Source organism: Mauremys mutica, chromosome 4, assembly GCF_020497125.1.
Source record: "Mauremys mutica isolate MM-2020 ecotype Southern chromosome 4, ASM2049712v1, whole genome shotgun sequence".
In the NCBI taxonomy this organism is placed as follows: Eukaryota; Metazoa; Chordata; order Testudines; family Geoemydidae; genus Mauremys; species Mauremys mutica.
The window spans coordinates 43,850,882-43,866,470 of NC_059075.1; the positions used below are offsets into that span (position 1 = coordinate 43,850,882).

Genomic DNA, 15,589 nt, shown 5'->3' on the forward strand with positions numbered 1-15,589 from the left:
CTTCCCCCAAGTCTCCCCTCTACTCTCCCGCCTTCTCTTCTCTCTCTATCTCCACCACAGCAAGTTTCTCCCATACTTTCTTTCTTCCCTTCCCCCAATCCCCTTTGCTTCTCCCATGTTCCATCTCCCCAAGGGCTCTCACTTGTATTTGTTCCCTCCAGTACCAGTCCCCCCACCTCAAGGCACAACCTGTAATGGCTCCTCACATCTCCCCTCCCCAACACTCCTCTCTGTAACGGTGCCCTTCCCTCGCTCCACAAGATCCCTCTGTTCCCAGGGCCTCCCTCATCAGCTCTACAAAGTCTACCTTGTACCAACCCCCAAGCAAATTCCCTCTTGTATCTGTAGCCCTCAGATCACCTCTTCCTCACTGTTCCCCCATTCTCTCTCTCTCCAAGGACCCCGTGGACCTGTCACCACTTCCCAGCCCCCCTTAACCTGTCCCCCAATTCCTCATTCCCTCCCTCTCCAAAGATCAGACCCAACATCTCCATGTCTCTCCCTGTACCTGCTGCCCCCTTGACTCCATGGTACCCCGCTCCAAACTCCTCCCTGTCCCACCCCTAACCCCAGCTCTCCCAAGCTCTCCAAGTCCCCCTCCAAGATGCCTCCCCTGTTCAAGGTTTCCATGTTCCCCCAACTAATGTCCCCTCTTTGTGCCCCCCCCAACCACCCCTGGCCTCTCTTCCCCCTTCCCTCCCCAGAGGAGAAGCAGCACAAGCTGCTGCTGCTGCTGCTGCTGGTGGTGGGTGATGGGTGCCTCCCTGCCTGTCCCCTACGCCAACTGACAGGGGATGAGGAGGGTGTCCATGCAGGGAGGAGACTGAGCCAGCTCCCAAGTCTAGCTGCATGGGGCATAGTGGCCCCAGTGTCAGGAAGCTGCACTGCAGCTGCCTCTTCCCAGCTTGTTTTTTCTGCCTGACTGCATGTTTTACTGAGGGGTTATAAAGACTAATTTTTTTAAATCATCTTGTACAGCATCTAACTGTGGCAGTGTACCTTCAGTTGTACTTTTACCACAGTTTGAAAACAGTTGACTTAATCTATATATTGAAAGAAGAAAATAAAATGTATGGTAACACAACTTGCTGATGGAGATTTTACATTTGTAGATTTTGCAGCAAATACAAAATAAGAGTTCCTACACCCACTGTGCCTCACATTTTATATTCTTTTGTATATTGTACTAACTTTTGTAAATTGAATATGTTCACAAGAGGACCATGTTATGTTACTGTGGGAACCAAAAGTTTAAATTTCTTGATTCTGGCACTGTATGTGTAAAATCACTACTAAAAGTTTGCCGTACCTTTTTATTTTATTTTATTTTTTTATTCCAGGCCCAACCCAGCTTTCATTTAAATCAAAGGGAATTCTGCCAATTACTTCAAAGGGAGCAGAAGCAGGCCATGGGTTTCCTTTAAAAAAATAGATAAAAGATGCTGATGTGTTTGACAAGTGTGTTTTCTTGTCTGTTCTATAAACGCACATTTGAATGTACTAAATGCACAAGGGACGATTCTGCAGAGGCAATGGGAGCAGCAAGGGGCCAAAGAAAACAGCAGCTAATGTAGCATTTCCTGCCCCCTCCCCTCACCAGTTGGGCATCAGGTCTCCATGTGGCCAAGTTTGAAAATTCTGGTCTCCTTATATGCTTCCTCAACATAAAAACAGAGGCCACACTGAAGATACCTACCCCAATTTTGCTATCAGTTCCAGCTCCAACTCCAGATGAGTTGCAGAATGTAACCAACAGCAGAATCGGGCCCAATTTCCCTCTGATGGTGTTAAAACATTAAAGAAACAAAATCTTACCTTTTTGCTAACAGTTGCCATTGCTGAAAATACAGATTTTACAACGTCACCAACATCAAGACCATCAAAATGCAGGAGAATCTGATATATCCAGTCTTCTTCTGTTGATTTATAAGGAAATAAAATGTTTTGCATATCAAGTTATCTTGTTAATAGCTCCATTTTTATTTTTATTTTTTTAAGACTGCAATCTTTTTTTCAGATCAAACAACTTCACACTTACCATTATTGGGAATGTAGTTTTGAATCAGAAAAAAGATCTGTGATAAAGGTTTTTTAGCATCTAACTGAACATTTTTCGCTGAATTGTACATTTTCTTCTGAGTGTTCACTGGAGCAATTGTTACTGCTTTTGAATGTTGGCCACTGTTACGTTCTTTATACAAAGCTGTATGCCTGTGATGATCTTCTTTTGGAGCTTTGTCTGATAATTTTCTCTCATCAGATATATCTGCAAACAATTGTGAAGTGGAATCAGCCTTCTCATCAAGAATATTTTCTACATGTGAAATTTTGTAAGATTATTTCCCACTATGTCACTAATTTGGTTTCTGAATTCCTCCTTATTTTCAAAGTCATTTTCAAAGTCAGACTCTCATTGGCAACTGCCAAAAACAGAATCCCCCTCCCACCCAAAAAACCCAAAACCAAACCCCTAAACAAATGGACAACTGATTTAAAGGGTTACTCTTCTGATGTCACCATGTGACAAGATAATATAATAAGTGACCTGGCAGGAATACAAGAACACTTTCAGGACAGAGTTCTATTTACATAATTTGTATTATATCACCGTAAATCTATATTCTAAAATATATTGGGCCAAATTCTGGTCTCAGAATGGGGTTGCATGGATGTAACTGCAGGCAAAAAAAAATGGTTATCTACCTTTTGTAACTGTTGTTCTTCAAGATGTGTTGCTTATGTCCATTCCATTCTAGGTGTGCGCACACCCACATGCACAATTGTCATAAATTTTTGCCTTAGTGGTAACTGTAGGGTCAGCAGTGGCACCCTCTTGAGTGCCACATTCATACACTGGTATATCATACTCAAACTCCTTGGCCAGGACAAAATACTTATTTTTGTCCCTCTTTGAGATGGGAGGAATGGAGGAAGAAGTTTGCCAGAGACCCTTGGCAATCTTAAGAACACCGTCATGCATGGGTAGTCTAACACGGGTTGGGGTAGAGGCTGACAGGACTTTAAACAAGGTGTCCACCTGCTCAGCCATTTCCTCCACTTCCAGGCCCAAGCTCTTGGCCACCCAATGCAACAGGGCCTGGCGTTCCTTTAAATCGTCCATCGGGCTGGCCCTCAAGGGTCCTGCAACTGACTCATCCGGGGATGAGGATGATGATTGCACCACCAGGGGACGTTCCAGAGCCTCTTCCCCGACAGGGGAGGAAGGCTTAGGGGTGGGCGCTGTTCCCTCTGCCTCGACCACCGAGTGTGCCTCGTGCACCAAGCCTGGTGCCATCAGTGCCGCCAGCTGTTGCTCTGAGGCAGTGACTGATGAGCAGTGAGAAGGGGGCATCGCCACAACCGGCATTCCCCACGCACCTCAATAAGGGCACTGCACCAGCCATTGGCCATGCTGCCAAGTTGGCACTGTCAACGTCAACACAGCCTCAGGTGCCCAGTCATGCTGGTGCAGTCTAGGTGTGGGGCTGAACTGGGCTTCCATGCTGGAGGAATCCCCTTCCAGTGAGCACAATGGGGCCGTCGATGCCTGGGTCTCCTTTCTGACTGTTGCCATTGAAGACCAATGCCCAAAGCGAGGTGATCAGTGCTGGTAATGAGGGGACTGGTGCTGGTGCCAGGGGGACCGGAGATGCGACGGGGAGCGCTCCCATGATGCAGGCGACCAGGACCTGAGCCTACAGGACGATTGGCAGGAGGGCAAGTGGTGTCAGTAGAATGGAGACTGGCTTCTTACTCTAGGCGATCCGTGTCAAGATGGCGGCGACTGTGAACATGGCACCAGTGACCAAGGATGAGCCCCAGAGTGTCTGGGCTGCAACTCCAGAGACCTGCAGCGCAGAGGTGGAGAGTGCTGCTTTGTCTTGGGGGATCAGCGGCACTCCACTGCCCCCTGAGGGGTCTTAGCGGCTGGCTTGCCCTCATGGGCAGCCTTTGCTGGTTCCTGGGCACATGCTGCATCGGCGGTGTGGGGGGAGGCCTGTATTCTCTCGGTGCTGGGGGAGCCTGTGAAGGCATCGGTGCTGCCAGGGTTTTTGGTCCCATGCTGCTCCCGAGAATCAGTGGTGGACCTTTCACAGGGCTAAGGGCCTGCCTGGAGAGGTGCGAGAGTGTGGCTCCGGAGTGGCTGGGCAGCCTGAAGTGGGTCTTTTGCCCAATGGCCTATGCCCCTTTTTGCTTGGTGCCGGGGAGCCATGCTTTTTAGTCTTCTTTTTGGGCACCAGTGACGGGGAATGGTGCTGGGCAGAGCCCGGTGCCGGAGCTGCATCGTGCACCAAGGCCGAGGTACTTGGCGAGTCCTAGCGGGGTTGCATGGAGGCCAGACGCAGGGTGGACTCCATGAGGAGAGCCCGTAGCTGAATATCCCGCTCCTTTTGCATGAAGGGTCGGAAGTTCTTACAAATTCGTCACTTGTATCTAACGTAGGGGTGGGCAAACTATGGCCCGCAAGCCATGTCCAGCCCATCAGACATTTTAATCTAGCCCTTAAGCTCCTGCTGGGGAGCAGGGTGGTGCTCCCTAGCCCCCGACTCACAATTCCTTGATGAGCACCATCTTCCTGCAAGCAGAGCCACACTGCACAGGCACGATTGGCACTGCTTACCCAGACTTAACTACATGGCAGCTCACCCAGTCCCCAAAGCGACAGCCTCCTTGCACCAGCGTCTGCCCAAATTAGCCAATGATCAAGGCCAGCACCTTTGCAGGATACCGCCCCTAATCGAGTCCAATTAGGAGCTCCTTCATCGACCAGTCCCTGAGGCACCACTCCTCCAAGAGACTCGCCTCATTCCTCATCAGCCAGTCTCCATAGCCCAGACCTTCCTGGTCTCCTATGACCCCACCCTCGAGGTTTTATGTTTATTTCCACTAAAATGTATCTTTATTAAATAGAGTTTATTTGAATACCTCTGAATTATTAATTTTGTGAGCATTCATGGCCCGCCTTACAATTTCCATACCCAGATATGGCCCTCAGGCCAAAAAGTTTGCCCACTCCTGCTCTAACATGTGACTCCTCTAAGTACTTGAGGCAGCTGCTATAGGGGTCACTTACAGGTATAGGCCTGTTGCAGTCTGCACAGGGCTTAAACCCTGGAAGACCAAGGCAGGCCCCGCCCAGGGCAAAGTCCCTGTTGGGACCCTGACTGCTAACTACACCTCTACCCTGATATAACGTCACCCGATACAACATGAATTTGGATATAATGTGGTAAAGCAGTGCTCCGGGGGGGGGGGGGGGCTACACGCTCCGGCGGATCAAATCGAGTTCGATATAACGCGGTTTCAACTATAATGCGGTAAGATTTTTTGGCTCCCCAGGACAGCGTTATATTGAGGTAGAGGTGTATTAACTACACTTAACAACTACTTAACACTAACTACTATAAACAAAACTAAGGCCCAAAGTCAGTAGACAAAAAACCGGGAAGCTGCTCCAACTAACCACCATGGGCAGTAAAGAAGGAATTGAGAGGGCATAGGGTTGGTGGCACCTGATATACCGGTGCATGAGGGCGGCACTCATGGGGGTGCCACTTCCGACCCTAAGGATACCGCTAAGGCAAAAATCTCCAACAACCATGCATGTGGGCGAGCACACACCTAGAATGGATTCGACATGAGCAAGCACTCGAAGAAGAATTTGTGTTGCCCAGATGTAATTAAGGCCAGAATATAGTTCATTATTTAGAAAAAAATATGTTTGTTCTTTGATCAGTACTGATTGGAGTACCCTTCCAGAGTTGCCAGGTCTCTTTATGAAATCATGTTCAGATATGTGAGAGGAAAACTCAAGTAAGAGAGCTATAATAGCCAGGAAAAAAATAATTCATACAAGACTAAAGATGATCAGCTTTCCATAAACTAAAGAAATTTCCTTGCAAATGTTATATGCACAAAGAACAAATATAGACATGTTTGTCTGTTAGTAATGAATGGAAGCACACAGTAGCTGCACATATAGAAGAGTATTACAAGAGCTCATATAATTAATAAAAAACGCTACTATATGAGATTAACTCAATGTTGTGGAAAATTTCATAATCTTGTGCAGCAGCTGTGAAATTATTGTATGTCACCACTCTGCATATATACAGATATAGGATGACAGAGCAAAATCGACTGGAGTTATCTGTGCCATCCTAAGTTTTGATTTCTTCAATTAGCTCAGTGATTTAGACTAAACAAGCAGAAGGTTTCAGAAAATAAAATGTTTCCAGCCACAAAAAGGAAATAAGCATTAATTAATTTTTCATGGCAGTTCTAGAAGTACAGCTACTATATAAAGATACAATAAAGTCACAATTAGTTACATTTAGTGAGCTAAGAAGAATTAGCAATGTGTTAGAGAAACTGGGTTACAAGTAATTAAAATTAAGTCTGTTAATGCAAAAATTTTATATATTAATAAATACCCTAACTGGGCCATATTTTCAAAGTCTCAGTTTGGCTACTGAAACTGCACATGCCTACGTCCATGTTATGCCTAGGTTTTTATGCAACCCAAATCTTTAGATTTGTATGTATATATGTAGTTATATATCTTTAACTACCCAGTTTGTATGCACTGTTGACTGAGAAATATTGTAGGTGTTAAACTGTGGTCATAATTTTAGAGGATTTAGAATACTTAATCCTTTGTGCCAAATTCATTTCTGGTATAACTTCACTGGCTTCAGTAGATTTATACCAGGGATAAATTTTTCCCATTAGAAAAACTACATTACCAACTACATTCCTATTTTACTTACATTGTGAGAATGATCATTTAAATGATGGTGACACTAGTCACACAAATATGATACATTTTGGTACTTTATGATGCCATCAATGAATACTGGAACCAAAATATGCAGTGGCATCAAGAGTTTGATTACAATGGGATTGATTATAAAAAAGAATCATGGTAAGGTAGTCTTAAGTCTGACTTTTGAAATAAATGGGTTTACTCACCAGAGTAAAATAACAGGCTATGGTGTGAAGTATAACAGATAGCCCGGTCTAATGTCCACTGAAGTAAATGGAAAGCCTCTCATTAACTTCAATGAGCTTTGGATCAGGCCAGAGAACCTATGGAAGAGGAACTATCTCTGGAATAATTGTGAACTCTTTCTCTCTTAACAATTTTAGGTGGTTTTCTAGTGGCTTTACCATTGATTTTTACAAGTATTTTACCCATGTCCATATATTTTATATTACATCAGGGTGTCCATAACTTATAAGTAGTGTGCCATAAGGGAGTTATATATTTCTCAAATAAAGTGTTAAATAGCTACACTATAATCACCTATTAACAGCTAGTAGCTAAATTCACTAGTGTTGATTTTAAACCACTAAAAGTGGACAGTGTCACACCTATTTTACATTTTTATCACACAAAGCATGTATTGTTCTTGTTTTATCACCTTTAATTAGTAAAGCAGTAGTCCAGTACCTGATTCTGCATTTTGGGCTTCACACTTTGTTCTGATGGCTGATAGAAGATCTTGTAGCTCTGGAAGAAAATTCATTTTCTCCTTTATACATTTCTCATAGCCAATGTCCAGATTATGTTCCTCTTCCACAGAGGCAGTCACTTGTTTCTTCTGCATGAAATTGTCTTCACATGTAAAAGTAGTGATATCATGCTGAACTTTTTTAAACTGTTGTTCTAGCACCAAGAGTTTGTTTTTTTCACATAGACTCTTTAAAGGTTGGTTCACTTCCTGAGACAATTTTGAATAAAGCTGTTGGTATGCAATGAATGGGTTGGATATATCTGTGTCCCCTTCAATTAATCTTTGGCTTTCTTTCCTTGTTTTCCTTGTAGCTTTTGCTGCCTGAACTGTGTCTTTCTCTTGTTCAGATTCATTTTCCTTTAACTCAGCCTCTCTCCTTTGCACGTTATTAAATTCTACCTTTATCTGGTTTATCCTAATATCTTCCCTGTTTTCATTTGGGTCTAGGACAGGAATTGTGTGTTCAGAATTTCTTCTAAAGTCTCCATTATTATTTTTACTAAACAAACTTCCAAGAAACTGTGAAGTTTTTGTAAAAATACTAGTCACCACTTCCTCTGTCATGACACCATTTTTATCATTTATATTTTGGGAGTCTGTTTTTTTCTGATCATCAGTATCTTTTTTGCTTTTTTCCTTACTATCTCTTGCTTTTTCAGATGTAGTTAATTTTTCTATATGATTCATGTTTTCAGTTGGAAGAGCATCTTCCCTGTCAATGTGTCTTATACCATTCAGATCTCTCTGTTTCACAGCATTTAAATGGAGTGTATCCAAGCCCTGCTCACTTTGTGAAGGTACACTTTCTATGTTGTTGTGTGCTGAATCATGATTATGGGGACTATGTGACAAAGGGTTATTAGGATTAGAGCCACCGTGATTTTTAAGAGGTGCCTGGGTTTGCAATTCAGTAGACTCAAAAGATTCTAAATGTAATGCTAGGTTTCTTTTTTCAGAGTTTTCAACTACACTAGATTGCTCTTGGAATAAATGTTCGTGTTCAGCAATTAGGATATGATTGGATTCTGCCGTTGTTTTTGTTGTAACTAAACTTTCTTCAGACATTTTCTGTGATTCTGCTACATCCTGTAACTTTGGTGTTACATTGTCATTTGAATGAGGATATGATGATATTTTCTGGTATTCACATTCATTTTCTGTATTTATGCTTTCCGTATCTTCATGATGACTTGAACTGCTGGGCTCAGGTACTTCTAAATCTGATGATATGGAAGATATCAAAGGCTCATGTTGGGAAGATGAATCATCCAGTTCGATATCTATTGGCTCTTTCTTACGGTGTGGTATAGTCATGGAAATTTGTTGAGATTGCAGCTCCTCTTCAGAAAAAGTATCAGCACTAGCGTCAGGTGCTATAATCTGTTCTTGTAGGACTTGTTCCCCAAGAACATTTACTGTTAATGAATCATCACTAATTCTAGGATTATCAGAATGCTGTTCAGATGGATTTGAAATATGTTCTCTTTTACTGTAGTCTTCATCTATTTGCTCTTGTGGAAATGGCACAGAAGATTGTGGAACTTCATTGCCTTTGTTTTGCAAACCATACAGTAAATAATTTAATGTGTGACTGTCTTGCTCAAGAATTATATTCTCACTTTGTATTATTTCCTCAGACGTATCTACTGAAGATGTTTCTTGGTTAGCCAAAATATTTGCTCTCTTTTCATTTTGGGGTTTATTTGGCTCATAATTTTTTATCATTTGCTCACTGTGTTCTAGGTTATCTTCACCACACTTTGAAATATGTTGTGAAAAATTCTCTAGCTGTTTTATTCTGTCTTGGGGAAAATAACTTATGTCTTTGCTATTCACTACAATTTTGTCTAACACAACATCATCAACATTTGAGTTGGAAAAATTATCTTTTATGGAATCTTGTGAGACATCATGCAAACCTTTGTCAGAAGAATTTTTAGTATATTCCACATCGGTGAGTTCTCTTTCTTCTTCAGAATCCAAAGTAATATGTTGTCCCTGTACTTCATTCTTTACATGGTGTTTTGATAGTGATTCATCAAATTCCAGAGAAGATAACTGGTCTGAAATTTGAACTTTCTTTGTGTCAGCAATGTGATCAATGCCAAATTCATGACCATTATCCCCTGAAAAAATTTCAGCTAAGCAACCCTGCCTTCCTCCCTTTTTATTAATATTTTGTTGACTAGAATAAGAATCTTCACAGAAGTATCCATGTTGTTCTGGTAAATCTTTTATATTTAATTTTGATTGTAAAGATACCTGCTGCTCATCTTCTAAACTAGAACCTTCACTTTTCTCTTTTATATTAGAAAATTCCTCTCTTTCATTACTTTTAGAATTGTGTTCCTTGCATTTTGGATATGTAAATAAAGGGTCTACTCTGTGTTCTAACTGGGATTCTGTAAATGAAAGAAGTGAGCTATCTTTTACTAGTTTAGTATCTTTAATTGTGTTTTCACTATCTTGTTCAATATTTTGCATTGTCAACGGAGAAAATAGAACACTTTCTTTGGAAATGTCTACACTACTCTTCTCTAGTACTTGTTCATTGCTCTTCTGATTTGTTTGGCCTTTCAGTTCAATTTCTTTGCCATTTGTAATCTGGCCATTTTCATCATCAAAGCTCAGAGTCTCTGGTAGCCTTTGCAGAGAATGCTCATCTTTGGTTGCAAAACACTGGAAGCTCAGTATGTTTTTATAATGTCTAACAGAAAAGACAGACTGTGGTTCTTCAAACTGGTTTTGCTTGTCTTTCTCAGAATTATAAGCTATGTCTAAGTCATGAGATAAACTTAAAGATGATAAAAGCTGGGCTACAACTGATTCCTGTGTGTCTTGAGAAACTATAGATTCCTGCTCCTTTTGATCATCTGATCTGTCCATATTAAAATCTATGTTGCCAGAGATATTTTCATACCAACCTGCCTGGTGATTTTTGCTCTCTGATTCCTCTGTTATCTCTTTTACTTCAGTATTTTCTATTACTTGACATTCTGCTGCTGAATTTTGTTCTGTACTGTAAAGCTCAGTTAGTTTGTTTTTGTCTGATATTCCTTGAGTAAGAGGTGACTCAGCTTCATTTTGGATTTTCTTGAAGTTCAGAAGACTATCTACATTTGCTGGCAACTCCCCAGAACTTGGTGTGTCATATTCTGAATCTACTGATTCTTGTTTATTTGTTTTCAGATTATTTTGTCCTTCATCTTGCATCATTTCAGCTATTTCTCTTTTTGATTTCCTCTCTGTGTAAGTTTCAGTTTCCTGTAGGTTTAAACTACTCATTTCTTCATTCTTATCTGTTCTGTCCTCTTTATGTTCAATTGGTTCCTCTTTTGATAACACATGCTGTTCACTAGAATAAAAATCTTCACTTATATATTCATGTTGTACTGGTGAATCTATAGTATTTTCTAACTTTAAATCTAAAGATACGTGCTGCTGGTCTTTGGAGATAGGGACATCACTGTTATCTTTTATATTAGAAAATTCCTGTCTTTCACTACCATCAGAAATGGGTTCCTCAGGGTTTGAATACCTAGATATTTGTGAATGTTGACCTGGGGAGATTTTAGGTTCTAATTGGGATTCTACAGATAAAAGGGGTGAAATACTGTTATCATTTACTAATCTGGCATCTTGTATATTTTTTTCACTACTTTGTTCATTACTTTGCACTGCTAATGGGGACAACAGAACACTTTCTTGGGACATTGCCACATCTCCCGTCCCTTGCACATTCTCACTAACCCTCTGATTTGCTTGTAATTTCACTGCAGTTTCTTTACTTCCTTGTAATATTTCATCATTATTTTCAAATTGGGAGAGTTCTTCACTAAAGTTCAAATCCTCCTGTGCACTTTGCACAGATTCCTTTACTTTGGTTGTTAAACTGTGAAAGCCCAGTATGTTTGTAAAATGACTAAGTGAGAGGAGAGATTGAGATTTTTCAAACGTGTCATGCTTGTCTTCTTCTGAATTTTTAGCAACAGTGGAGTCTAAGCTCTGAGGTGAGCTGGGAAAAGAATGAAGCTGGGATGTAACTGATTCCTGTGTGCTATGAGCAACCAAAGATTCCTGCCCCTGTTGATTATCTGATGTGTCCCTATTAAAAGTAATGAAGTTACTATATATATTTTCATACCAACCTGACTGGCCATTTATGCTTTCTGACTCCTGAGTTATCTCTTTCACTTCAGTGTTTTCCATAACTTGAGTTTCTGATACTGGGTCTTGTTCTGAACTGTAAGGTTCAATTAGTTTGTCTTTGTCAGCAACGTCTGTAGTAAAAGATGACTCTTCTGCATTTTTGGTGCTCTTTAAATTGAGAGGATTATCTTCATTTACTGGCAGTTCCCCAGAAGTTGGTGTTTTATTGTCGGAATCTAGTATTTCTTGTACAATATTTTTCTTGTTATTTTGTTCTTCACTTATCATTACTTCGGCTCTTTCCTTTTTCAGTTCTCTGTCCATCTGAGATTCAGTCTCTTGTGGGCTCAAAGTCTGAATTTCTTCATTCTTATCTGTTGCAACCTTCATTTCTCTGCTTTGCTCCTCTTTTGTTATAGTGTTCTCTTTCTTAGCATGCCCAAATGTTAAAACATCACTTAAACCCAAATTAAACCAGCTTGATTTGGATACCTCACTGTCACTCTTTTGCTTTTCTTCTGTTGATGTTTCTGCAGCTGAATTTCTTTGTTCAAACTCAGAATGTTCAGCATTACTAGAACTATCATAGATTTGTGGATTATGTTCTTTGGACAGTAAACCAAGGCCTGAATTCTCTCTGCCAAAACGTAGTAAATCTGTCAGTCTACTCTGAAACCAGCCAGAAGGCTCTGGTTTATCCTCATCATTTAGTTCTTTCATGTCACTTTCATCAGTTATTGCTATTTTTCTGCTTCTGAATGTATTTTCTTCTAGAGACTCGGTAACTGTTTCAAAAACTTCCTCAACTTGTTTACTTCCTAGTCCAAGCCATCCTACAACACCAGAAACAGTCCATGTAGATTGTATTGGAACTGGTTTCAATGGGTGACTGCTTTCAGCTTCTTGCGGGACAGCATCATCTTTTCCATTTTTGTTCTTTCTGAACAATTTATTGCTCTCTGTCTCCTTTTGAGTGTGAGGGTCTTTGAATTTTCTGTCTAATTCATCACTTTCAGGAACTGACTCAATTCCATGTTTCCGCTGGAAGGAAATACTTGTCTGTTTCGGGAGCTCACCTTCGGGCATCTTTGATTCTGGCTCTGTGTAAGGTAATGGATATTCACTTTCTTCATTATGCTCATGCAATACACTATCTTTATTTTCCAAAGGGTATTCACCTCCATCAAGACAAAGGAAATCAGTTTCCTAAAAGAATAATATTCACCTTTTTATTATGTGCATGAATGTTTTAAAGTATTTTGTAATAAAATAATATACCCATTTTATCTACTTTTTTGCTTATGTACAATAGTATGTGTGTATAGCCTTGTATGAGGAAATGTAGGTAATCTGGATATTCCTCATGGCTCTATTTGGCTTAGTTGCTATAATATTTGAATCTAAACTTATTAATAGAGATCTGTGTCTGAGCACTATACACAGTCAAATGGTAAAATAACAAGAAAAACACATACTGAATTACCCCAAAGAAGACTGGTAATGACACCTGAGTTTCTATCCATGTATCACCTGGAGAACAGAATTTCAGCTGTTCATCAGTATACAGGGAAGATTGGTGATATTAGTTTACCTTAGCTGGCACTTCTACTTCTTGTGTAATAAAAACATCTTCAATTTGAACAGCATTCTTTGGGAAATATCCAAAATCCTTCCCTTTCTATAAAAATAAAAACGGAAGGAGAGTATTTAGTGTTTTGTTATATATACAGATGATGTGTGTATCTTTGCATGTTAAGAACTTATGATCAAACAAATACTTAGATTAGAAGAGCCCTCTAAAGTTGATATTCAGACCCATTTTGGTCAATGGAACCCCTTCTCCTTCACAAATACATTTTTTCTCCATCACTTCTTGAAGCGTATGACATTATATACCCCATGCTATGTTTTACAGTATACACTTGCACATTACTATTGTGAACATGTGTTGGTTCAGTATCAAAACAGTAACCTGGACACAGCTTTAATTCATGTGTTGTTATATGCACTAATGATTTGATCCCACTCCCACTGAAATCAGTGGCAAAGCTCCCAGTGACTTAAGTCAGACCAAATTCATTCCCTCATAGCAAATGAGAACCATACTCCTCCATGTATCTTATGTTCACAAATGTAATGTATATATCAGGTACCTACTACCAGCCCTAAATTATTTCTCTGTGTAGGATGTGCTAGGGAACTAGATGAGAAATTGTTATGATCCACGTCAACAGGAGGTACCGGGTTATCTAGTAATCTGAGCTACCAAACTCCTAACTGAAAGAAAAGCATTACATTTGTATATTATCAATGATCAATGATCACCTGTGCTGCTTTTGAAATTATTCCGCTCTACTGGGTAAATCTATATTTTATGACATGTTAAAATTTTCAAAATGCATAAAATTTCACTGATAGACTGCGTTGGTTAACTTTATTTTTTGTAGAGCTATCCGGTTCTTCTGTTGTAACCATCACCTGGTATTTGAGCACTTACAGGGTCTGAACTATATGCAAACACATGTCCACTGTATCTTAAGTCCACCACTGTCTTAACCATTTGACCATTCTGTTGAAGGTGCTCAAGAAAAATTCCCAATTACTTCTTTGGGAGTTTTGTTTTAACAAAGATTGCAGGATGAGACACCAAAATTGGATTTTTGATTAGATAGTTTTAACAACTCCTTACCTACATTCTAATCAGTCTGTGGATGCTTGACCCAATAGACCTGAACTGTTCTAAGTAAGCCATGTAGTTAAAAGACAAATGATATGGTAGTGAGTATAGCATAATTACTGTGAGACTGAAGACCAGGATTGCAGTCTCTGCTCTATCACTCCCAGTGAGACCGTGGCCAAATCTGTGGTTAACTTTCCCTATCTGGGGAAAATGGAAATCTTAACTACCTACCTCACAAAGATGCTGTGAGCCTTAATTGGCTAATGTTCATCAAGTGTTGTAAAATCCCCAGATTACAGGTATTATAGATGTGCAAATGTATTATTACAGGGGTGGCCAAACCATGGCTTGTGAGCCACATGTGCCTCTTTTACAGTTAACATGCGGCTCACGAAGCCTCCTATACCCCCCCATTTTCTGCCTACCAGACTGAGTGGGGAGTTCAGGGCTTCTGCCCTGCAGCGGGGTGGTGGGGCTAGAGGCTTCTGCCAAAGACGGCTGGTGCCTGCGGAGAGTGGGGAGCACAATTTAAAGGTTCATCCCCCCGAACAGCTTGAGTCACGCCCCGCCCCCCAGCATGCCTCCCCTCTTACCCTCACCAGCCCCTCCCTGCAGCTCCCATGTGTTAGCTTTGTGTGGAGAGAGGCAGCAGCAAAAGCAGCGTCTCTCCCTACAGCTCCCAGCTGTTTGAAGTTGCCTTGCCCCACAGCTGCAGCTCCCAACTTGCTGGCTCCAGCAGCTGCTGTGCAGGGAGGGGGGGTCCAGTGACACCATGTGACCAAGCAGGGCCAGCAAACCCTGGCAAAAAGCTTTGGGGGGCACATGACATCGCGTCCTCCCCCCCCCCACCATGTGTTATCTCTGTTTTTTTCTCCAGCAGGGAGGAGGGTCTCGGAGCTTCAGACCTCCAAGGCGTGCCTGTCCAGGCGTGGCTCTCAAATTTCTGAAGATTGTTGTATGCTTGACCACCCCTGTATTATTGTTTTACTTGGTTTGCTCATAGTGAAATTATTGCAGACTGAAATACTTACACTTCCTGCCCACAAATCTTCCCTTTTTCTTGAAAGTTTGGAGTATACGATTATCTCTTCCCCCCTTTTGAATTTCAGATATCGGCAGTCAGGCCCTACGTAGTCTTTAGTGCCTTGGACTCTGATCATTGCAGCTGAATATATGTAAAAAGGGAGCAAAAAGCAACTATAATAACTACTTTTCTTAAATCATTCATCACTGAAAAAGTAGA

General features: G+C 41.0%; 1 protein-coding gene and 1 long non-coding RNA gene across 4 annotated transcripts in view; one reads left to right on the forward strand and one right to left on the reverse strand.

The window, feature by feature from the left end:
- The window catches only part of MIA2 (MIA SH3 domain ER export factor 2), a 58,781-nt gene that overhangs the window by 41,441 nt on the left and 1,751 nt on the right, over positions 1-15,589 (reverse strand). The window contains exons 2-6 of one of the 3 annotated variants that reach the window (XM_045014251.1): positions 15,378-15,511; positions 13,258-13,344; positions 12,743-12,872; positions 2,039-2,266; positions 1,816-1,916 (exon numbers count right to left, since the gene is read on the reverse strand). In XM_045014251.1, coding sequence (XP_044870186.1) covers positions 1,816-1,916; positions 2,039-2,266; positions 12,743-12,872; positions 13,258-13,344; positions 15,378-15,511 — 680 coding nt within the window. Of the gene's footprint in view, positions 1-1,815; positions 1,917-2,038; positions 2,267-7,453; positions 10,210-12,742; positions 12,873-13,257; positions 13,345-15,377; positions 15,512-15,589 lie in introns of those variants that run through there. The other 2 variants (XM_045014248.1, XM_045014249.1) reach the window with 2 other exon arrangements.
- LOC123368960 lies at positions 9,656-15,368 on the forward strand. Its single transcript, XR_006578941.1, has 3 exons — positions 9,656-9,742; positions 12,683-12,775; positions 15,224-15,368. It is a non-coding gene; the product is annotated as an uncharacterized LOC123368960 (long non-coding RNA).